General features: G+C 38.4%; 2 protein-coding genes across 4 annotated transcripts in view; one reads left to right on the top strand and one right to left on the bottom strand.

Annotated features, from left to right (window-relative positions):
- Window positions 1–12,054, top strand: part of UGGT2 (UDP-glucose glycoprotein glucosyltransferase 2) — a gene marked incomplete at its 5' end in the record, with an annotated part of 93,482 nt that extends 81,428 nt beyond the window's left edge. The window contains 8 exons of the mRNA XM_082332838.1: window positions 410–508; window positions 1,819–1,903; window positions 2,344–2,526; window positions 3,777–3,937; window positions 4,258–4,372; window positions 8,064–8,180; window positions 9,828–9,972; window positions 11,986–12,054. Coding sequence (XP_082188964.1) covers window positions 410–508; window positions 1,819–1,903; window positions 2,344–2,526; window positions 3,777–3,937; window positions 4,258–4,372; window positions 8,064–8,180; window positions 9,828–9,972; window positions 11,986–12,008 — 928 coding nt within the window. The 3' untranslated portion in view covers window positions 12,009–12,054. The remainder of the gene's footprint in view (window positions 1–409; window positions 509–1,818; window positions 1,904–2,343; window positions 2,527–3,776; window positions 3,938–4,257; window positions 4,373–8,063; window positions 8,181–9,827; window positions 9,973–11,985) is intronic.
- A 4,173-nt stretch (window positions 12,055–16,227) lies between these two features.
- The window catches only part of DNAJC3 (DnaJ heat shock protein family (Hsp40) member C3), a 42,316-nt gene continuing 34,549 nt past the window's right edge, over window positions 16,228–23,994 (bottom strand). Inside the window, exons 12-13 of one of the 3 annotated variants that reach the window (XR_014227405.1) lie at window positions 17,807–18,226; window positions 16,228–17,247 (exon numbers count right to left, since the gene is read on the bottom strand). Coding sequence is in view for 2 of the 3 variants with exons in the window: in XM_082303881.1 (XP_082160007.1) it covers window positions 17,982–18,226 (245 nt within the window). In the remaining variant the exon portion in view is untranslated. Of the gene's footprint in view, window positions 17,248–17,536; window positions 18,227–18,875; window positions 22,700–23,994 lie in introns of those variants that run through there. The other 2 variants (XM_082303881.1, XM_082303882.1) reach the window with 2 other exon arrangements.

Raw genomic sequence — 23,994 nt, 5'->3', positions numbered from 1 at the left:
CTTGTGATGTAGGATGCACGCAAATGAAGCTTGAAAAATAACTGTTACAGATTTAAAAAATAACCAGTTCTCTAGATATTTTGGCTGTGTGTATTTCTGATTTTTGCACTGAGAAAACATGGAGTTCCTGCCAAATTTGGGTTCTGTTTGATTGAAAATATTGGAAACTGCAGTTGTGCCATTGTTTGTCCTGAGTGACTGGGTATGAGGTGTTGCTCCCAAAAGATTTTGGTATCATAGGCATGTGCAGTAGGAGTAGAATATAAGTGTACTCAGTTACTGTAGGATGAGTATTTCTTTTATGTATTTTTCTTACTTTTGATTCTTTGCAAGCTTAATGGTAATAGGGTAGTATTTTTTTTTCTGCTGAATGTATACTTTACATAATAATTTGGTGTTCTTTTCTTAGATTTTCAGAAGAAATTCCAACAGAAGAGAAGGAAAAGAAAAGCGATATTCTTAACATTTTTTCAGTTGCTTCAGGCCATTTATATGAACGTTTTTTACGGTAAGGAAAGGTAAAAGGGAAATGAGAATTTCATAGGCGTACTGTAAACATTCATCCTAAAATTAAGGAGCTTAAAGAAACTGACTTTTTTGACAAGGTGTAAAGAATAAATTGTTAAAACATAGAAAAGTTTTATACAGTGAGGACCAAATTAATCTTTGAGAACAAAGTGATTCAACGTATAGATGTTCAAAATTACCATTATTCTTTGAAGAAAGAAAAATGTTCTCCATGTCTTTCACAAGTGCATGTGCGAAGTGTGAACATAAAGGATGAAGTTCAGCCTCTCTTTATAAAGACATAACAGCAGTGACTTCGTTAGAGTTGTATCTATTCACGTTTAGTCCAAACTATAGATACTACTATATGCACATATGGCCATACTCACCTCAGAGTTCATTCAATAAGCAATGATTGCTTTGAAGGAATTCTTACAGTATTGCCCAATCTGTTCACAACCATCTCTGTTACTCTTCTGATTTCTTTGAGTACTTGTCTACAGGTGTCAGATTTAGTGATTTTCCTATCCTAAAATGGAATTTTGCAATTCTTTCATGCATATTTATTTGGAAGGCAGTATTTTGTATATATTGATTTTTATTTCTTAGTAGTCTGACACAGTTTGAACATCTGTGTTTCTTTCCTTGAACCTACAACAACCTTCATAAAGGGAAAGACTTGTTTATTTTAAAAGAGACAAAAAACAATTTTAAAACATTCTACATGCTTCTTTACCTTAAGGTTTATTGTTTCTTGATTTTTAAGGCAGACTTGACCTCTTGTAAGGTTGTAAGACATTGCTTATCTGTCGGGTTACACCAAACAAATGCCACAATAGTGAAAAAAAAATTGAACCCAAAATAGTGATTTTTACAGTTATCAAGGGTTTTTTGAAGAAGATCTTTACTTGAACTATGCTTTCTCTTTTCCACTGTTTTTCATTTCAGCAACCTATTAAACTCAACCAGTATATTTCTAAAATAAGTTATCTCAGTAGCCAAGTTAATATACGGTATTAATCATTATTCTAATTTTGTCAGGCACCTCTCTTAGAATAAAACTTGTTAGCAGATCCACTTTTGAAATTGTTCCTTCTAATATTGCTTAGCTGATCGGGATTGAATAAATCCATCTCAAAGTGGTCTTGAACGCATGCTCTTTAAGGCTTTTAATTAGAAATAGACAGAAATTTCTGCTTAAACTGGGTTAAAGAAAATTATAATTAGAAAATTTTAGCACCTTCTAGGTGCAGTTGAAATTTAATGACCTCTGTGTATTCGTTTGTTTATTATAGACTTATATTTCCACAGAATTATGATGCTTTCTGTCCTACGTCATACAAAAACACCAGTTAAATTTTGGTTTCTGAAAAACTATCTCTCCCCAACATTTAAGGTAGGACAAATGTTCTTCCTTTTATTATTTTTTCTTAAAAATTTTAAGTTGTTTTTTGTTTGGTTTTTTTTTTTTTTTAATTACAATTGAGTAATTATATCATTCAAATTAAATTTTCACACTTGGAAGTGATCTCTGAATGCATTAAATAATAGTTTTAAGTGTCATGTGTAAGGTTCTTCTTTTCTGGAACCCAAAGCCCAGTTATATTATAGAATATTCTATTATCTTCTGATAGTCTCCAAGAGCTTGAAAGAAATGCTTTTTATATTTACGTAGCTGAGGATACTGCTAGAACTCAAGAAACCTTTTTAAATAATAATTTGTGTAGACAGTAAGGCTAACACAGCTGCAACTGTGTTTCAGCTTTCCCTCTTTTTCCTTCTGAGTCCTTGTGTGTCACATACCTGTGCAGCTAATATTTTTTTTTGTTCTTCTAGGATGTTATGCCTCACATGGCTAAAAAGTATGGCTTCAAGTATGAGTTAGTACAGTATAAGTGGCCCCGCTGGCTTTATCAACAGACAGAAAAACAAAGAATTATCTGGGGCTACAAAATTCTTTTTTTGGATGTTCTTTTCCCTTTGGCTGTGGATAAAATAATATTTGTCGATGCTGACCAGGTAAGAAAAAATAGTGCTGTATAAATGTATGCGGAATTCATTTTGGCTTGAATTGATCCAGTTTCATTCTCTGTGGCCATTTTATTCAGATGTTGGTCTCGTAAGACTACTGCAGTTGTACAAGCAGAACCAGTGGTGTTGCAGAACGTGAAATGCCATGATTTCACTTGTCTCTAGTCATGCAAAAATTAAGTCTCACTACACTGAGTTGCCCTAAATTGCCTGTGGTGAGAGAAAGGCACCTGGAGAGGTAGGGGCAATCTTAAAGCATATTCGAGTGATCAGTCTCTGGGCTGATTATGAGAGGACTTTGCCACTCACTATGGGAAGGAGTCTGCGGTGATTAGTTTGGACCATTTGAACAACTTCCAGATGGCTGAATTTTTTGAAGATTAATCCTGTCTCTGTTTTTCTTAAATTTGTATGCAGTCTTTCACTCAGAAATGAATATTGTATAATATACTGAAAGGTAACGTGCTGTCTCAAACAGCATTGAAGAGTCTATGACATGCTTATTAAAAACCTCAGAACAAATATTATGTATCTTCGTCCTTTTCTGAAGCTTGAGAGTAAGTTAAATTTAGATGTAGCAATGCAGACTGCAACTTTCTGCAATTTCATCTGGATACGGTAGTAGTACTGGTTGTCTGTCCTAACTACTCTAAGGATTGTCTCTGTACTTAGAAACAGCTAAAACTTTTTTACCACTGATAAATTAGATTAGTGGGGTTTGATGGAAGAATGATTGATAAGTAAATAAAGGATATTTGTAAAATATCTTTATAACCTATTTTTAAAAGTACATTGTTACTAGATACAAAGATTCATTAATGATGCATTAACTTTGGAGTGCCCAAGCTAATATAACAAATAGGAAGGATTTTTTAGAAGGGAGATGTTCAGTAGATTGTGAAAGTTATAGTCCTGCGTGAAGGAGTTTAATATTGGGCAACCGGAAACACTGGTCTCTAAATTAAAAATACTTTGCTTGTTTTATTTAATTTACTTATTAAATGTGTTCCACAGATGGCCACAGAATAAACACTTTTTTTTTTTTTTTTCCTAGAACAATAATTTGGTAAATGTCATTCCAATAGAATACTTTATCTATACTCCACTGTTGTAGTGTCTCAGGTTTTTTAAAAATTAAAATCAAACTTAGGAAGCTTGCTGCCATAACTACCCTCATATGCACACCTTAAATACAGTATTAAATTATAAAAATAAATATATTTTGATTTTTTCTTTAGATTGTGAGAAGTGACCTAAAAGAACTCCAAGATCTAGATCTAAATGGAGCTCCCTATGGATACACACCTTTCTGTGACAGCCGTAAAGAAATGGATGGATACCGTTTCTGGAAATCAGGATACTGGGCATCACATCTTGGGAAAAGGAAATACCATATTAGGTAGGATAACTCTGTACATATTTTTGTGCAGTTCGTGAATTTGATTAAAATCTGGGTCTTGGTATTGATCACTGAGGCATTCAAAAGCAATTGCCCTGTAATCATTCTCAGCAAGAGATGAAAAAGGCATGAATGCCAATGACACATTGATTTCACTTTTTATTGTAGCTTCAGCTACTTAATTAAAAAAAAATACTCCTTTAGGATGGGAACATTTTTTGGTTTCTTGTTACTTTTATTAATGTTACCAAAAAGAAGGTGAAACTCCACAAGTCTTAATTCTTTTTTTTTTTTTTTTTTTTTTTTTTTTATCTTTGTAGTGCCTTATATGTTGTGGATCTTAAGAAGTTCAGAAAGATTGCAGCAGGAGATAGGCTTCGGGGCCAGTACCAGGCTCTTAGTCAAGATCCAAACAGTCTGTCAAATCTAGATCAGGTATATATGGGTTTAAGCAATTTAGGTTTCATTTTCTTTATCTTTCTTAATATACACGGTATTATTTTGTATCTCTCTATATATGTTGTGTAACTCTGAAACTATTTGCCCTTTACTGATGTTCTAGCAAATTTTCAGGTGGGCATTTGAGCACAGTTCAGAAAACCAAATTATTATTACTTTAAGTAATTGTTTAATATGAAAAAAGGGGACAACACAGCATAGAGGACAGATGTATTGCACTGCTGTCCTTTATTTGTAGATGTTCTATATACATTTGTGTTTCTCTAATGATAATCCTATATTCTGATAATGGTAATTATATTCTTATTTAACAAGCTCTTTTCCTCCTTTCTTCCTTTTTTCTATTAATGTAAATTTAATTTTTGTAAGCTAACTGCTAATGCACTCTAGCAGTTGCTGTACATGGTCACCCTGGGGTGACTGTAGTCTTCATTTACATAACTCCACCAATTTTTAAAGCTAGGTGGGGTGAGTCAAGGTGCAAATCACAAGCATGTAAGTAGATTCCAGATGTACAGAACGTACTCAAATTTATTCTTTTCTTCTGTAGTAGAGGCTCTTTAACTCAGCAGAAGATTGATAATACAGCTCATCCAATCTCTGCCCGAGTAAATAATAATTTTATTCATGTATCTCTTTGGGTGAACTTCAGAAGGCTTAAGTGAGATTTGTCCCTGCTTTTGTAATTTTCCTTGTGGAATTACTAAAGCACAAAAGGTTTGTTGCCTGCCTATAGCAGTAAAGGGATCCTAGAGTAGCAAAGCCCACATCTCTCAATGCCTGCATTCCACCCCCTTACTCTGCAAGCGAGTCTCTCTCTCTCTCGTACCTAAGTACCTTACTGCCACTTACATTTTTTCCAGAAATAAAATTAAAAACTGAAAGTAGTAGTTCCTTTGATACTAGACAAAGAAAAGTGGAAGTACAGCCACACTACAAACTCAAACTAGACTGGACACAAGGAGTTGGAGCAGCCTTAAGCTATGACTGTTAAGAGCAAAAGACTGATATAACAGCAATAGTCAGATTTTACCTCTCTTTTCTGGACAACAGAATGAATTGTTGGCTCTGTATCGCACACTTAGAGAGCCCTGATGTGATTAGCTGTGTTTTTCAAACGTAGTCTTACCCATATGTGTAAGGTGTCTTTCAGAAAGACCTTAAAGATTTGGAAGCTGGTTACAGGGCTTCCACCATAATGCTGCTTCTGAGAAATAGTCATTAGTTTTATCTAATGTTCTCAGAATATTAATAATGTGTATCTTTCAATTTTGAGATTCTCCTATTTTCAGTGACAGCATTCATAGCATATATCTCTTCTAAATCTGTTGGATCAAATCAAAAGCCACTTAGTATCAAATACCCTTCCCTCAGCACATTAGTGCTGAGAGCAGACATTAAGGTAGCTAAATCTTGGCAGAATGGAATTGGAATGACTTTGGAAAGGGAAATATTTCAAAGTAATATTTTCATAGTAATCTGATTTCTGACTGTATTGACAGGAATCACTTTGTCTTCATTGGTGCTACTTACACCAAATCCAGCATCGTTCCTAGAAATAGAAACGACAGTGCAATATTTTACAAGAGTCCTGGAGAGGTTTTATCTACTGATACGATGCATTATGATAATTTTTTTTTATTTTTATTTTTATTTTAAATATCTGTCTGGAGTGCTTACTGCCCTTCTCAAAGAAGAAGCAATCTCAGCTCTTCGCTAATCTGCGAGCACTGCTACCTTCATGGGTGGTAGTTAAGGTTATACTAATATAAACTGCAAAATAGAAGTAGATGGTGTGGAAAAAAAGGTAATTTTAAATGCCAAGAATAGTAAGTAAAGAACTCCTAGGGAGAAAAATGACACATGATAAAAACTAGTTTTCTAGTAGAGCCTATTTAATTGCTCTTTTTAAAGAGAAGCATGGAAATGTTTATGTAAAGATGACAAAACAAATACTTAGACTAATACCAATATTTATACTAATACCAGTTCATTAAAAACTAGGTAATTAACCGTCTTTTTCTTTACTTAATTAAATTAGCAGAAAGGAATATAAGAGTAAAATCTTTTACTACGAGGAAATGGTTTTATATTTTAAACTAGAGGTTTTATTTTCTAATAAAGATGCTGCTGTAGTTGAGTCCCCCTTTAAAATTGTGTAGGTTATCTGACTAAATGTGAAAACAGTTGTATTGTAAATCAAATTGAAGAATAACTTTTAAATGTTGTTTGTGAAAGTCTAGAAGATTTCATTTCAGCAGTTTACATATTTTGAATGAACAAGAATTTTAGCACTGACACTAAAAACAATCTGTTCTTGTTCATTTATTTTTCTGATTCGTTAATATTTTTCAGCTTTGATCTTCCAGAGGTGTTTTAGTGGTTTTGAGGATAAATCACTTTGTTCTGAAAACATAAGCAACTTTTTGTTTAGATTTTTTTTTTTTTTAAATTATTTTCTTCTATTTACTTTAAATCCTGGAACTAGCAGTTGTCTGTCTGCTTTCTACTCCATATAGCAATTTGTAAATTCACCACTTCTTTGAGAGTTACTGTAGTAACTCAGGAATTGTGATTTCAGAAAGTCAGAGAGCCACAACAGAAAACCACTATCATCTCTTTTATCTTGAAATGGAGATGGTGATAAACCATTTATTTTATCTTCCAAAAATTCATAGAATTGAAATTTTTCAAAAAATAAAGCATTTAATTTAATGTTGAATGTCTTGATTCTCAGTATACTTATATTTGATGTAATTTTCATGTACTAATGTCTATATTTGAATTAAGTTATATGCCTTTCATAATGCAGCTATATGTGCTATTTTATTCTGTCACATTTAGCAATGTGAATTGGCAAAATAAGATGTGACTAATACTTATTTGAGTACTGACATTTATTTTTTAAATATAACGTAGGGGTTGCACATGTGAAGGAGCTTACGAATGGATCTACCAGTGACACCTGTTATTTTTAACTATGGCCAGAGTACATGCAATGTATGACCACCTGAGGTTTTTCTCATTTGTAAATGCCGTTCCCTACATTCAGCAAGATATTGATTCAGAGTTTTCATGATGAGTGTACTTGACTATATAATAAAGGTTAACAAAAAAAACCCCAAACCACGACATTTTAAGTGAAGTAAGGAAGATAGCCAAAATAGCAGTTTAATAGCTTTTCCTTTTCATGCTTGTGTTTCCGGAATCCATTTTTCTAGAAGGCGGCTAAATTTAGAGTAGTGGCGTAATCCTGGATTATATGCTTTTGAGCTTTTTTTTGCAAATTTGAGGAAAGGCAAGATGGTTAAGTTTTGCTTTAATAATTTCACACAGTGTAATTCTGCTCAGTAGCAGTTATAGTACAACATGCAGTATCTGAACCATAAGTATCAGACAGTAGTATTGCTTTTGTGAAGCTAAGGAAGGAAAGACATTGAGTACAAGAAAAAATTGCTTGAGAAATGAGAGGTGGAATTGGCCATCAAAATGACCATGACTAAGTTCTGAACCTACTTGAAAAAGAACGAGGTGAGCACTTAGAAGGAAACGTAAGAACAATTTGAAGAAACGGTAATAGGCTAAGATACTCTACTTTTAAGTAATTGCCTGATAACAAGTTACATTAAATGCAATGCTAACTTCTGATTTTACAAAATTTGTACAGGATCTTCCCAATAATATGATTCATCAAGTAGCTATTAAGTCTCTCCCTCAGGAATGGCTTTGGTGTGAAACCTGGTGTGATGATGAATCCAAGAAAAAAGCTAAAACAATAGACTTGGTGAGTTGATTTTTGAGTTAAATTAGTTTTATAGATTAAAAGCTTTGTTATAATTTCTGTGGCTTTTGAGATACGCGTATGCGATGTCATGGAGGCAGCCGTGCTGGAGGGCACTGGAACGCTACTTCCTGTTCCCTACAACACAGCAACTTTTCTCCTCTCCTCCGAGACCTCTCCCGCTTCTCCGTCCCAGGTTTCCTTATGCTGAAGCTGAAAACTGTACCTGAAAATTAAGTGTTGCTGTCTGTAACTGGATAGGATCAGGGGTTTTCACACCTGTACATATATTTTCCTTATCTTGCTTCCATATTCAGCAAGGTTAGTGGACCTCTAATGAAGTACTGCTAACTGTTCAGGTATTGGTTCCTCCAGAATCTGCTGTGTAGAGGATTAATGTTATCAGGGTTTTCTCTGTCCATTTCACCACGATAAACTGGAGATAAAGCAGAGCTTAAAAAGCATAATGCTGAGGAGACTATTCACATTTAGAAAGAAGAAAATGTCTGTCTTTGGGAATTGAAACAGAGAGAGAAAATGTTCTTCTCTGTCATTATTACCCCCATCCCATTTTTCTGCCATACTCATTTTTTGACAACGCCCATGCAGTGTGAGTGATACTTCAGAGCCATAATTCTGAAGAAAAACAGACAGTTGGAATCTGGTGCGAATATTCATTATGTAAATAGTTTTGTTTTCTTTGTGTCTTTATAGTTGTTAAAATAAGGGGTTTTGTGCGCTAAACATGGGTACTCTCTATTCAAGAAAGACTGAAATTAAGTTACTAGACCTTCTTTCAATCCCCATGATCATGTATCACTTTTTATTATGATTTTCACTTATTTTATGGAACTAATCAATGTATTTTCTAGACAACACTAGAGGAAGCATCACAAACTTAATAAAAAACATATCAGATTTAATTTCAAATGGTAATGTGTATCTTACATCTCCCTGTGTAACTTTGTTTAAATATTAGTCGTCTTGTGCTAGCTATGCCTCTGCTATCCATATAGTCAGCAGAAAATAAAAGGATTTACAATAAAATGTTTTAAATAATTTAAACAGGGCTTATTTACAACTTGTTTTGTGTGGTGTTTTTGTTTTTGGTTTTTTTTTTTTTAATGTCAAGGTAAATGACCTTGCACAGTGTCCTTCAATGAAATTGTAAATGCTGACAAAGTTATTTTGGGTATGAAATAATTTAGGGCAAGGAACTATGTTAGAGAGTGGAGATATTTCTGTGAGCTGCTGAGAGATGGCCCCATTTATAAAATACGAGAATTTTAGCCAGATATTCAAATGGTATGGTGACTAGAATGTACGGTAAATAGCAGTTCTCTGCAAAATATTAAGTTGGTAATATTCTCTAAATCCCTTGTCAAGATTCATGATTTGCTGTTGAGTATTTTCTGTCTGATGTTAAACTTACTTAGTTTTCACTTTGAAATAATTGTAGACCATTTTGAAACATTCAGATTATTGTCCCAGTCAACAAATGATTACATAGCTAGTTTTTAACAATAATACATGTTTGGTGTTCTGCTGTTTATTTTTAGTGATGTCAAGGGGGAGATCACTTAAAGTTCCTTAGAGAGGTGACATTTTCACATTTACTTTGTTTACATCTGGTATCTTTTAAACTTTCAGTGCAACAATCCCCAAACCAAAGAACCAAAATTAAAGGCTGCTGCTCGGATAGTTCCCGAATGGGTTGACTATGACTCTGAGATACGACAGTTAATACAGCAAATTGAAAAAGAGAAGAAAAATCTAACATTGTTCTTTCAAAAAGGTAATTTACATGCATATTCATCTGTTAACTCTTTAAAATAAATATTAATATGGTTGAAATTAAGATTGGGGTCAGTAGGCACAAGTATTGTATTTGTGTAATTTTCCCCGCTCTAGAGAAATTGTGTGGGTTTTAAGAGTCGCATGATGCTTCTTTACATAGGAGTTACACTAAGAGGATAAAATCTTTTGTTTCATGCCAAAATCTCCAAGAAAACTGTTAGCAGACCCCTATTCTTAGAGTTCAAACACAACCAACTGTTCCACATGATTTGAGACACAAATATTAAATACATTAGCTTAGACCTCACTTAGAGAATCTAAAGCTAATGCCTTTTAATTCAGTGTAGTCTGTTAAGCAGTAGGTTACTAAGTCTGTATTAATTCATTAGTTCACAAAAACTTTTTCAATAATTTGAGTCCTCAGTGTCAATCACCTATATTAATTCAGTAGTAAGGTATCCCTCACTTATCTCTTCTTACCTGAGATTTGCTTGAAAGCTGCTTGCTGTTTAATTTTCTAGCATGATTTTTTTTTTTTATTTTGCATTGCTCTTCTAGCTTCTTAATCCTATCAAGGCAGTGCATATTCAAAGTATAAAATGTGAGAGATTTAAAAAATAAAGGACAAAAGCTGTACATAAAAATACCCAAGTAAGGTTAAAAACCTCCTTCTCTCCAAAAATAAGAACTGCCAAACACTGAACCATCGAGATAAATGTTATAGCTGAAATCTGCCAGTTCGGCAAGTGTTGTTTGCCTCAGCATCTCTCACTCTGGGCTTATCTACTCAGGGCCTTTTTGCACCTGACTGAGCAGAACAGTCTCCTTCACCTTCTCCATGCTGCCCGGATTTGCAGCTGTGGTCTCTGCGCCTGGCTACTTGCGCTCCCCTCCTTTCAGGTTTTACTCATCCTCTCCAGAGATGTCCATGTTGTGCTCTCTGTCTTCAGACCGTGGTTTACAGGTTTCCCCACCAGTCTCGGTCTCTGGCCCCATCATAAACTTTCCTGTAGCTCTGTGTCCCTGTACGCTCCACCCGACAGCTACCGAAACCCAGGGACGTGGTGGCAGCTTTCTTCTCGGCCTTGCCCAGGCCAGAAGGGAGGGGAACTGAGAACACAGAAACTGGGAGTCTTTCTAGTCTGGAGTCACTGGGAAATGTTGGTAGGATGTCCTGGGAGGGCTCCTGAGCTGCTCTTTTCTAATATGTTATTGCATGGCCGCATTTGGGCAGTGTTTCACGGGGATAGCAACAGGCGTTTGCACTGGTTCAAATCTTTGCTGCAACACATGGGAATGCTATAACTTCCCAAGTTAGAAATGAACAGAATGCTGTCATGGACAAACAGGTGTAGTTTCCCTAACTTGTGGTGTCAGAAGACACTAAAATAAATTTGATGTAGTAGACACCTGACGTAAACAATTATTATTACAGATTGGCAAAGTTAGAAAGAAGGGAAAACATGATCTTACAGCGGGATATGGCAGGCAGCTTTCATAATAACTGTCCTACAGTGCTACACTTGGTAATATATAGTGTACCTAGGGAAAAAAAAAAGAAATTACAATATAAATGGTGTTCTAGTTTACAAATAGATTTTAGTGTTTTTTTTTTTTTACTAAAATTGTTTTAAACTGAGTTAGTTAAATAGCATGAGAAAAAAAAAATACTCTTCTAGTACTTCCAATAAGACTTGACTTCTTGGAGTAATGCGAAACATAAAAAGGTGATCTCAGCTCTCAAGGTTGAAGAAAAAACTTAGCGGATGAATATTTAAAAGACTTGAGTCAGGGAACAAATTCACTTTTCATTATGAAGAATTCTTAGTAGTTTTTATCCTTTGTGAAAGCTTATGGTCAACTTTCAGCAAGGCTCTAAAAATGAAGTTCATGTTGCTGAACTGACTGACGATCAGTAAATAGAAAGTAAGGGGCTTTCTCCACATTTACAAAACTAGTCATTAAGTCTTTATATAATTGGTTTTTATAATTTTTTTTCCTTTGGTTACAGGTCTTAAGCACGATGAACTTTAGCACAGCCTGTAAACAGCAATGGTGACAGCCCAAAGGTCTTCTGCAAAAGACTGAATGGAGGTTAAGACTGTTACATTGGCACTATTTGTAACATTCTTCAATGTGAAGTCAAATATTTTATAATTTACAGTGTTATTTAAAAAGTTTTAAATTAAATACAAAAACAGAAGAGAGAAATCCACAGGTACTTGATTTATTTTTTTTTTAACCAGTGTAGAGTAGCTTTCCTAATATCTTTGGTTTTTTTTTCCTTCTCTAAACGACAGTTTGCCTGCAGGATTTTAGAATATAAAGAATGATGTGTTTTTTCAACTCTTTAAAGATATATTGCGTCAGCCTGGCGGAAGACACACACATTCAATACATACACAAAAACGGTTTTGTGCATATTACGCGCAGTAAGCTAATGTATTTAAAGGATTTTGGTTATACCAAAATATATATATATTTTGGTTATATAGCTTTCAAAACTCCATAGTTTTGTCCCTGGAGAAGTGCTGTGGTCACAAGAAAAAAATCTCAGTGTAGCAAACATACTACATAAAAAACATACCTTGTGTAATGTAGACCACATGAATCTAAGGCAACGTTGAAGCTTACTAAGGCAGGGAGTGTCATTTTTCATTGATTATGTAGGATTGCTGCAGTTCTACTAATTTAAGAGAATAATTTTTGATTCTTAGCTCCTTTTGGTCACCTAAATAGTATGTCATAAAATTCCATTATGTTTTTTGGTTAAGATGATTTCTCCAACAAGCATACATTGTATCAGAAGGTCAGTATGTGAAAGCTGTTTCCACTCAGTTTTGATTATCATAATTCTGTTTAGAATTTAAAATAAAATAATAAAATACTTGAGTAATTTTGACTATCAGTGGTGTCTCCTGTAATTTTCTAAATATGTACTCACACAACTATTGCTCTTATGGGCTACTGGTAATTTGATCCCATAAAAAATAGCAGTGAAAAGTTCTTGCAATACACATATTTGAAAGTAGGAAATTTGCTTATTAAACTGAAATCTAGTACCTTAAATACACAGTCTGTTGCTTAGGCTGTGCTGGTTTCAAAATAGATTGCATATGACCACAAATTCTTATAAGAATAGCTTAAGGCAGTCTTTCAGTCTAAATGCTTGTAATTATAAAAGATAAGGTAATTTGTACTAAGTGGGTGAATCCATTGTGAGTTGCATAATTGTCCTGGTTTCGGCTGGGATAGAGGTAATTTTCTTCATAGTAGCTGGCATAGCGCTGTGTTTTGGATTTAGGATGAGAATAATGTTGATAACACACTGATGTTTCAGTCGTTGCTAAGTTAACTCTATCCCAGCCGAAACCAGGACAATAATATTTCCATACCAGAAAAAATTGAATAAATAATAAGAAAAATGGAGCATATTTTGTATGTACTGTTGTTGTCCTCAGGTGTTGGTTATTTAAAATTTCTTACTGTAAGAGCAAGTATTTAAAATCATCCTTTGCTGACATTTTTCAAGTCTTAGTAATATGAGACACGCTCAATTTTTTTTCATGTTTATGTATTTTTTTGTTGTATTACCTTCATGCATTCTGAACAGTTTTAGCATGTCACATATGGATTTTAAAAAGGTCTGTTGTGGGCATTTTCTTTGTATGAAGTACCCAATGAACTATTTCTTGTGTAACCCAATAGCAATAATCAGTTAATACCAATTTCAGTTCTCTTGAGCTTTCCCATTTCACTGCAATATCTGTTTTGTTACACTTGTTCTCTAACATAATCGCTTCAGGATATCAGCAGCAAGTTGAACGTATTTGAACATAGAACTTTAAGTTGGTACTTTTATACCATATAGACGGAGTTATAATGGATTTAGTAGATGTATGTGCACCATTACTCTAAGTTCAATGTGTAGCAAAGAAACAACTGATACTCCATATCAGAGGAAAAAAAAATCATTAGTCAACTGCTTCCTGTTTTTTCTTTTTTTTTTTTTTTTTTTTTAATCTTATACTTCCATCCTGATGCTTTACTCTGCAGCAGCATTTCACATTGATCTGTCTTGGAATTATCATGCTTGAAGCGTACATTGGAAACCCTTTTTTTAAGCCAGAAGTTAAAGGTTCTTTAAGAAACCTTAGTTCTCTTCCGTTATGATTATCTGTGCAGGAAACTTCTGTTATGTAGTATAAAAAGTGGATAATTTATGCACTGATGTCTTGTTCATTTTATCTGTAGCATCCTGTTCTTTTTAAAATTGGATTACTTCTACAGGCTTTAGTAAAGAAATACCTCCTTAAATACTATTTCCTTGAGATTACTTAAATGATTAGAATATAATTTCTTAGAAATGCAATTTGCTGGAGATATTTTGAAGATTTAAGAGGCTTCATGCCGTTTTCTACAGTGTTGTATATATTTGTAAAAAATGTTTTACAGCCTTTCTTTTTCCTGCCTAATAACATTTTGAAGGAAAGCTCTTTTTTGAAATGATGTATTGGTTTATAAAAAAAAGAAGTCTGGCAAATATATTAACTACTTTTCAAAGATCTCTTTAAAGCAGCACTTTGATTCATTAGCATATCATTATATTTTTTAATACTAAAGCAATGAATTGTATATGTTGTACAAAACTATTAAAGGTGCCACTGGAGAAAAAATAATTATGTTCTGTTCTCCTATTTTGTATTATACAATAACCATTAAATGCTTGGTTAATAGATCCCAGGCAAAAAAACTGCAGCCAGTCCTCAAATGTTTTTAATCTCAAGAAAGTGTTTGTGCTGGGAAGCAACAGCAATGTTCAAAACTAGGAACCTGCTGTAGGGTGAGAACTTAGAGATGCAGCGAGAGCTTATTTCTCATTTCCAATCCGTGTGCTCTGCCCTGTGAAAGGGAAGACAAAGCAGCCTGGATTATAGAAGTGTTACCGAAACCTGGTTCAAATCAGTAAATAAGCAAAGTAATAATCTGAACTGTTCGAATAAAGAGTTTATACCATTTATATTCGTATTACTATTACAGTTTCTTTTTTAGGTCTTACTCTACTTAATATCAACTTGTAAGTTTAATAGAAAATGAACAAACCAGACATTGGTGCACTATTGTTGACGAGCCAGAGCTTTAGTATTAAAAATACCAGTAAGTTTCCTTTTAACCTTTTTCCTAAATCAAGCACTCACCTTCACGCCAGCCTGCTGCCAAAGATTCCCAAAGATTCGTTGTTACCTGTTTCTCTAGTATCTATTTTTTAGCAGCTACTGTTAGAGTGGCATATTGACTCTTTCGTTGCCATGAGGGCAATACTCCTTGTACACCACATCGTTGACGTCTGGTCTTGGCTCCTGACACACTTCAAGCGTTCGCTCCGGTGGCTATGTAACGTAGACCGATGGAAAGGCTCCTCAGCAGTGGGGAGTCTGTGCCCTGCTCCTCTCATGGAAGGGCTTCTTCAGGGGGCCGGAGACTCAAAGCTACCCCCTTTGCTTACACTTTCGCACCGATTTGGTGAATATGGCTTTTTTCCCCCCTCATCATCTGCTGAGCCTCATTCAGATGCACTCTTGTCAGGGGGATTTGAATCCATGCATCACGCTTGGGGTTGAGGACCTCAGATCTCCCACTGCCCGAGAGGGTGTGCTGACAGTGAGGCTGTCCTGTAAGAGGACAGTCTGGAGGCACCACTCGTCTCCGCTACCGTTTCATTCTGAATGTCCGAGAAACCTCCCAACAGCTCCTTCTGACGCTTCTCAGCCAACCGCGTGTTGAAAGCCTCAGGGTGGTTTGTGAATTCCTCTGCCGAAGGCAGGACTCGCACAGTTACAGCCACAGTCAGTATTGCTGAACCCAAATCTCTCTCTGCTGATGGAGATCTTGGTTCTTTACCTTGGAATCCTCACTCTCTTGAATGAAGCTTCTCATCATACATTGCCAGAAGTCTTGAAGAGGATGTCACAGAAATAGCTTGCGTCAGTTGCAGCCATCAGCGTGTCACTCTGGACCAGATTTTGGGCTCTGACAGCAGTAAGATGTAGATGTGTAGACGGTTTTTAAAGTGCCTTCTGCTAAACACATTTATTTCTATTCATGGCTTAATAACAGAATAAATCAATGCTGCACTCACTTTAAAAAAAAACCAAACAAACCTAAAGACATGCATGAAAAGGACATTAATAAAAATTGTGTGATTAGTTACATGGTTGCTGACCTTTTATTATCAGACAGTGATTTTTTCTTCTTTTGGAAGAGATAATGGTTCTATACAGATGAATTATCTAAAATTGCAAGCCTGAAAGTACTCGGTCTGTCTTTTTATCTGCCCCTTTGAGGTGCTTATCTCCAAGGATACTGTACCTAAGGCCGGCGTCTCCCAGCCTAGCGCCGTCGGACTGAGCAGCAGGCAGAGGTTGCCCGCCGCAGTCAGGAACCAGATCTGCACCTTGCGAAAGGGCTGCGGCAGACGCGCTGGTAGCACCGTCTGCATCCTGAGCTGATGGATGTCTTTGAGAGACCGGTTTTGCTTGCAGATCCTTTCCTTTCAGGGCAGAATGGTGCAGGTAAAAGAGAAGCAACCAAAACTTCTCCCTTAAAGGGGCCTAAAAGCAAAGGCACTTTCAGCAGGCTCTTTTTTCCCCCACGAGTTCAGTTCTGAGAAGCCAGCTTTCAAACATGGTTCCTCTCAGTTGACTTGACGGATCGACTCTGCTTTTAAGTTCCACTCCCAAGCCTGTAACTGACTGATGACACCTGGTCAAGTCGACTCACACCTCCTTTCGTGTAACATTAATCTTCTCTGAAATGTAAGCCTTCTCTTTCTCCACGTCAGTAACACTTTTTACTAAGGGTGTTTGTGGTGCCTGGAGTTTAGCTACTCATTCAAATGCTTAAGAGGCACGCGGTCATCCTGCTACGATTTACCTCTCACGTGGACGTGCCGTGTAGCAACACCATGTTTTCAATTCTTTACCACCCTTAACATGAGCTATCCTATAGCAAGCAGCTGGCAGGCTTTAAAGCACATTGAGTCTTGCGGTTACAACAGGAGGGAAACATGTTTCACCCGCAGAAAAATGCTTCACGTTGAGGAAGATAACACCAGAGATCCACCGCTCTCCAGTGCTGTGAAAACTGGCAGAACTTGGCAAGATGACGAGCCCTGACAAAGAGCTGCTCAGCTTTGACGCTACCTGTAGCTTCTCCCCTCTCTGTACATTGTTCCCCCCTCCTCTCCTTGGTTACATGTTTACTCTGCTTACAGCTATGAGCATGAAGGAAAAAAAAAGAAAAAAAAAAAAAGGCAATGACCACACAACCACCCAAAAACCAACTCAGCACGCCGGCTGCAACTCCTTCCCCAGTCCCTGCAGAGTTGCCATTTCAGGAATCTCTCCTAGACCGTAACTGCATCTCTTACTGTTGGGCTTTTCTGAGGTCAAGAAAGCTTGATGTGCTCCTATCTGGCAGGCAGGCCACAGGTTTCCAGAGACTGGGAAACCACACTAAGGAATCGCACATAAAACCTGGCCTCATTCAAGACGCCCTGGCTTCCAGCCATCCCCAAAAATCTCATCTCACCTTCTGCCGTCTGGGTTCACTTTCCCACATTTGGCAGCTGCAAGCCCTGTAATTTTAAACTCCAACCCCTTCGCTCTCACCAGCTGTGTACGCATCCATGCCCTTCACCTCTGCATACCCACACAAGCCAACGCGTACAATCAATTGCTTCCAAGCTGGACCTCCTAAAAATTCACAGTTTCTAAGGCAGAGGTTAAGAAAATAACACACACATTTTGATGACTGGTAAGGAGCTCGCTTACGTATTCACATGGTCATTCACGCGCGCGTGCACGCTCTGGGTGACGTCAGGCAGGGTTGTCATCTGCACAGACGCCGCGGGTACGACTCCGCTTCGTTTCTGACGGGGCTGTATGGGTGCGTAGATTGAGCCCTCGGTGGCCGCTTTGTGGCACCGCCTGTGAATCGCTGCGTTCTTCAGCGAAGTTGCCGGCGGAGTTCAAGCGCTACCGGAGCGCCGTGAGGGCAGGGCCTGCCGTGGGGAGCGGTTTCTGCTCCAGCCGCCCGCGGGCTCTGCCTTCGCGGAGGAGCTCTGCCTACGGCTCTCCTCGGCTGGCCGCCGGCCTGGAAGGGCTGCACAACTGCGCAACTCCTGCAGGCTCCGCAACTTCTCACCTGCGTTCCAAGTTCTGGTACTTTTGTCAGCCCCCTTAGAACATTCGCTGGATTAAAAATAAATGAAATAATAAACAATCAGTTTCCCGGCTTTAGAAGTTGTTTTCATCATTGCCTAGAAACCACACTTCGAGCACACGTCCCGCGTGCCCCAGCCACCCTCCTCCTCTCCCCGGAGCTGCTGGGTGGCCCCAAGTTCCAGCCTCAGGAGAGAGGGCGGAGGCCATTCCTCCTCTCCCCTCGCGTCGCCCAGAGGCCTTCCTGGGGCAGGCCGCCACCCAGAAAGACCGGCTGCCATTTGCTTCTGCCCCCAGCCAGGCACCCGCCCGGGGCGCTTTGTCAAACCTCCTCCCCTGCCTTCAACCCAAGAGCTGTCGCCATCCTCCTCCCACCCGCGAGGAGAGGGGGCTGCCAACCAGCTGTGTCCCGCCCCGGCGGAGGAAAACTGAAGTTTTGAGACCCAACGCCGCTCCGCTCCGTGCCTTACTTGCTAAAGCCCGACAGCTGTGGCCTTAGCCGCTCCAGACCTTTTAATCGAGCCCCCCCAGGCCGGCGTTTCCGCAGCCTTTTACTGCGTTTCTGCGCAGCTCTAACTTCGAACGCGGAGAGCGGGCTGAGGAAAGAAGGGCAGACAAATACACTGCAGGGTTTTCTTGTCATCATAAATATCTTTATTGTGAAAAGTACCATAAAATAATTCCCACAGTTCTAGAAAAAACAGTTCTTGCTTTTTAGATTTATGATTTTATATAAAGACATTTTATAATTTGAAACATTTGATAAATCTCCGGCTAGCTTTAACTTATCCTTCTTAAAACATAAACCTGCTACTTTGAGATTTGCTGAGGGAAAAAAAAAAAAATTATTCTCCCATTTATTTTTTTTATTATTTTATGGATAAAAGTGTGTATGACAGAGCAAACAATACCTTACAATAAGGCACTTTTAAATACAACTAACCTGCTATGCTATACTGGCTAGTTTCCAGCAAAGCTCCTACAAATCACAGCCCCAAACAGAAGAATAATTCTTATTCCAAACATTGGTCTGAAAACTGAAATGATAACAAGCTTTATTTTTTTTTTTTTAAAAGTTTAAGCTGACACATTTTCTGCGTATGTCACAAGTTTGAGCTCTTAAGTTTATAATTCACTTTGAATCCGTTTTAATACTGATTTATTAATACATCAGTATTAAGCAAGTATCAAGTAAAATACACTCCCCCCCCCCTTCATTTTAGAACAAGTTGGAAACTAGTTTATTAAAACTGAAAGAGAGAATTCAACAAACAGAGAAAGTTTGCATCTACACGTAGGCCAATTATTGTAACGATGCTTCATGCACGTCTCCGGGTTCACAAACTAACAAGACATTTATTTCCATGTTCAGTTATCGAACGTTATTGCACTACAGACACCCACTAATAAATAAAAAGGCGAATTCAGCGTCCTTGTACACGGCTCGCACCACGAACACCCAGTGCGGCACCAGCGCTCCACCTGCTGAAGTCGCATCAGGAGATGCGCCACCGTATCCGGAGATCCGTGACGTGTAAATGCTTTCTTTTTATCACAACTTTGTCCTTCTGTATTTTCAGAAGTACCCTAGAGCTAGGAGCCAGTATCTGCTCCTGTAAAACCAGCACCGGAGCGGTAACGCTTCTTGTAATCGGCAGCTGCTTTATACCAGAAAGCCTTATTCCCCATTGCCATTTTTTGCGTGTTTTCAAGACGCTGTCTTCCACAGAAGGAATCTACAAACAGCATTCACACATTAATCCTCCTCCTCCTTCTACTGACTACATTCAAGCCTTTTTTTTTTTCTTAATATGCATTTTTCCCTTTCCCATTCATTTTTCAAAACAAACATAATCTTTTTTGTTCCTGACTGCTTCCAGCATATGGCAGAATTGCCCATTCCTTTAGAGAAACAAATATGCACTGCTCTAACATCAGTGCCTTGTACGAGTAATTTACTTATGAGGGACCATCTTATTCCTTCCTTTAAAAAAAAAATAAAAATCAAAACCCAGGAAACCATTTTCTCAGCTATAGCTTTTAAAAGAGAGAAGGGAGAGGGATGAGAACAAAAAAGCTAAACACCTGTAAAAGTCCTGTAAAAGACGTTTCTAGCACTCCCCTAGCACGCAAACATCTGCGGTATCTACCGTGACTTCCTCGAACTGAACACCACTCCCGTATGTACAAAATATGACGTATTGCTTACACTGGTCATTCAATATTAACGTAAATCCAGCCCCTTCTGTAGCGAAGAAGGCAATATAAAAGTGTTTATACAGAGCGACGGCTCGCACACAAACACGCGCACCCGGCACACCGTACGGCAGCCGGCCGGCCGGCAGCCAGCCAGCGCGGCTGGGCCTGGCTCCCCCTCAGGGACAGAGGGCGGAGGAGAGAGGCCGCTGGACGTGAAAGCTACCTACCCATCTCTTGCTTACGGTGAGCAAAAAGCACATGCGCAGAGAGCTGCCCGCGTCGGCTGACACCACGGGGTAACAGGGGATTTAGTGCGCAGCAAGTTCCTATGTCTGAGCCCTAGAGGTCCTACGAGAACCACGCCAGCCCAGAACGGCGTGAACAGCGTCCTGAGCGTCTTCTACAGAGTTGAAACAAAAAAGCTTTCAGACAGGTCAAAAGCAGAAGTCAAACTTCTGGAAAGTCACTCAACTTGGAAAATATCCGACACTGGAGTTTAACAGGCTGCTGGGGTGTTTTTGTACTATAAACGGTTAGAAATCACCACGTACGCTCTTCAGCTGGAAGACAAATTTCTGCTGCACAAATGCTGACCTTTAAATTGCTGTTGAAAAACATTTTAGGAAGCCACATGGCCTCACAATTAGGTTTGTGAAGTACTTGAGGCAGGAGACAAGTGTTATGCTTCAATAGCAACTCCGATTACAGTAATAAAAACCCCACTTTCAGCTTGAAGGCCTTATTTGCTAATTTCATTTGTTTTAGTGAGGCTGCTTATGCTTTCAAATGCCATGAGTTGAAGTGAGAGAAGACTCCTTTCAGCTGATTATTGTTTTCCAGTTAAAATCCAATCAAGAAAACACTGATGAACTGTAATTCTTGCACTCTAAGAAAATGGCTGCTGCTGAAACTCATCAGTAATTACGATATATTTGGTTACAGAATGAGAAGACTACGCACTCACAGCAGCTACAGTCCCGGTAATACCTCACATTGCATTCACACGGTTCGATCAATACACTAACCCAATTTTAGCTATGTGCATATCGAAAAAATAAACCAGATATTTTGGCTAATGGAAAGGTAGTCCCTCTTTTTGCACACCCGCAGTTGTTTTTGCAGTGCTGTGGCTGTAACACAAAATACAAAGTTACTTCAAACAATTTCACGTGGTATTACCTCACTGTTGCATCACCCGGCAGAAATGAAGTTGTACTACAGGGGAAGGCTAGAGTTAACATCGTGTTCCTACAGTCCGCAGTACACTCCCCTCACCACCCCTATCGGTTCTGAGTTTATGTACAGAGAAGTTACAAATTGCTGCATAGTCAGGGAAATGTCACATCCAATTTTTTGCTCAAATCTCAAGCAGGTATTTTGTTAAAGTGCAAACTACTCAAAAATGATACCTAAACATCCCAAATCACACTCAAAGTCTTTCGACAAACATCACGTATATTTTTTTTTTTTTTTAAACTTTCATTTGACAATTACTGCCAAGGAAATCATCCCAATTCATTTCAGGTTAAAGAATAAAGCGAGAGACAGTTTCATATACAATTACTTACAAGCCATCTTCTTTCAGCGCGACTGTTCAGACTCGTTCGGCACGCAGCCTCTTCACCCTACCTATGGCACTGCCGGCAGTAATACAGCAGGTGGTCACTAGGGTTTCCTTTTAAGAATACTGAGAGATGGATCACTCTGCTGAGCACGACGACTAACAATTTGTTAACGCAGAGACTATTGTAACTACCCTTTCCACGTTTATTAGGCCCTGATTCAGAAAAATATTTACATGCATCTTTACCTTTAAGCATATACTTGAGTCCTAAATTTATGTTTAAGTGTTGTCCTAAGGAGCCTCTTACTGTTTTTTCCATCCGGAGGAATAAACATGTCCTGCATATCCACAGCAAATACATAGGCAGTAACAAACCCCCCAACCAGCACGAGCTTGTCAAGTTCACCACAAAGCAAACTCTCCGAATACTAAAAGGAAAGAAGGAGCTTTCTTCTAGTGCAGTAAGACTCTGGGTTAAGGACAACATTAGAAATTAAGATTTTGGGTCTTGAACTGAGAGACTTTTTATTTTTCAACGAATTAAGTAAAAAAGAGCAGCAGCCACCAGAAACAGTCTTGGCTCTAACTGAAGTGAAATTTGAATGTAAATGGTCCTCCTCCAGAACCAAAGGGGTTGAATCCTTGCCACGTGTTCCAGTTCCTGTGGAAAGGGTTGCCCCCACCCTGCTGACTCTCCGCATCCAGTGGGTCCTCTCCCGCATCAAACTTCCGCCTCATTTCTGAAGGAAACAAAACCAAGGTGGAATCATGGCACAGCAGTCAGGGCAGTAACACCAAGCATCTTTCACAACCAATAACCAACTCAGAACCCCCCCAGGCCAGAGAGCTGCAATCAGCACTTGTACTGGCAGCATCTGTAGGACCGAATCACTCTGAGTTTTTCAAAGCTGTACAGGAGACTGGCACAGAAGAGTAACTCCGTGAAAACACCGTACAAAAAACTTCAAGCAAGTCATTCGGTTTAGAACAAGGCAAGACAGTACCTGGCTGTCCAATAGGACAGGTATGAATTGCAACAGGGACAGGACAGTTGCACCTTGACCAACTGTGTCCCACCAATAATTGGGACGTTTCGTCCTTGATGAGTTTATTGGACCCATTCTCTCACAGCTGCGCTCACTCGGGATAGTCCGAGCACAGACCGTGCCATATCCTGCCAATTCTTCGCAATCAATAAATTCCAATATTGATCTTTCAGCAACAGCACAGAAGTCAGCAGGCAGAGCCCCAAATGTTTTCAAGCTTCTCCACATACCATTCAGGCAGAGGGGGACAGCGGTTTGGAAGCAGAAAGCAGGTTCCTGAAGCAGTTTTGTCCAGCGGGGACAAGGCTGAAAGCCTTCCCCAAGACCCACAGACAAGTCACAGGCTACACCACTCTGCTGTTTACACCTGCATGTAACTTCCAAGCAGCCTGCAAACACCACAGGGTTTTTGAACACCTGGCACTTTTTCAGGACACCCATTTTATCAAGGCAGAGAAGGGAAGCAAAGGAGTTAGGGGAGAATCGTGAGACCAGCTGGGGAGGAATGTGGAAGATGGCCCCGTACACCAGAGCCCTATGATAATACGCTTGCGAATCAAAGCTCAGAGATTCAGAGGCTTTATAATTTTTCTTTACATAACCAACATGGTCACTAGAGCCAGAAAATGACCTGGGAAAAACACCTGGATTGAAAGGAGAGAATGTCATCGCAGGAAGAAGAGACAGAAAGCAATACAGATGGCATTACAAAAGACAACTACGACTGGTGTTACTTTTCTTGCCCAGTCGGTTTGACAGGAATGGTAAACATGACATAAGAAACAGTGTCAAGGAGAAAGTAGATGAACATGTCCTGGAGATGTTGACAGGGTAAACGGCATCTCAAATGCTTCCAGTATAGAAATCCCCTAATTTGTGTTCGTAATTATGAACAAAAAATCACATTAACATAGAAAAAGGTTTTCTGACCAGAAGTGCTTGTAATGCAGTTCATCACTCAGATCCCTCCTTCCCCCAACAAAGTCTGA

The sequence above is a fragment of the Platalea leucorodia genome (genome assembly GCF_965183815.1).
Source record: "Platalea leucorodia genome assembly, chromosome: 2".
NCBI lineage: Eukaryota > Metazoa > Chordata > Aves > Pelecaniformes > Threskiornithidae > Platalea > Platalea leucorodia.
This window is presented reverse-complemented; position numbering and strand designations above follow the sequence as displayed.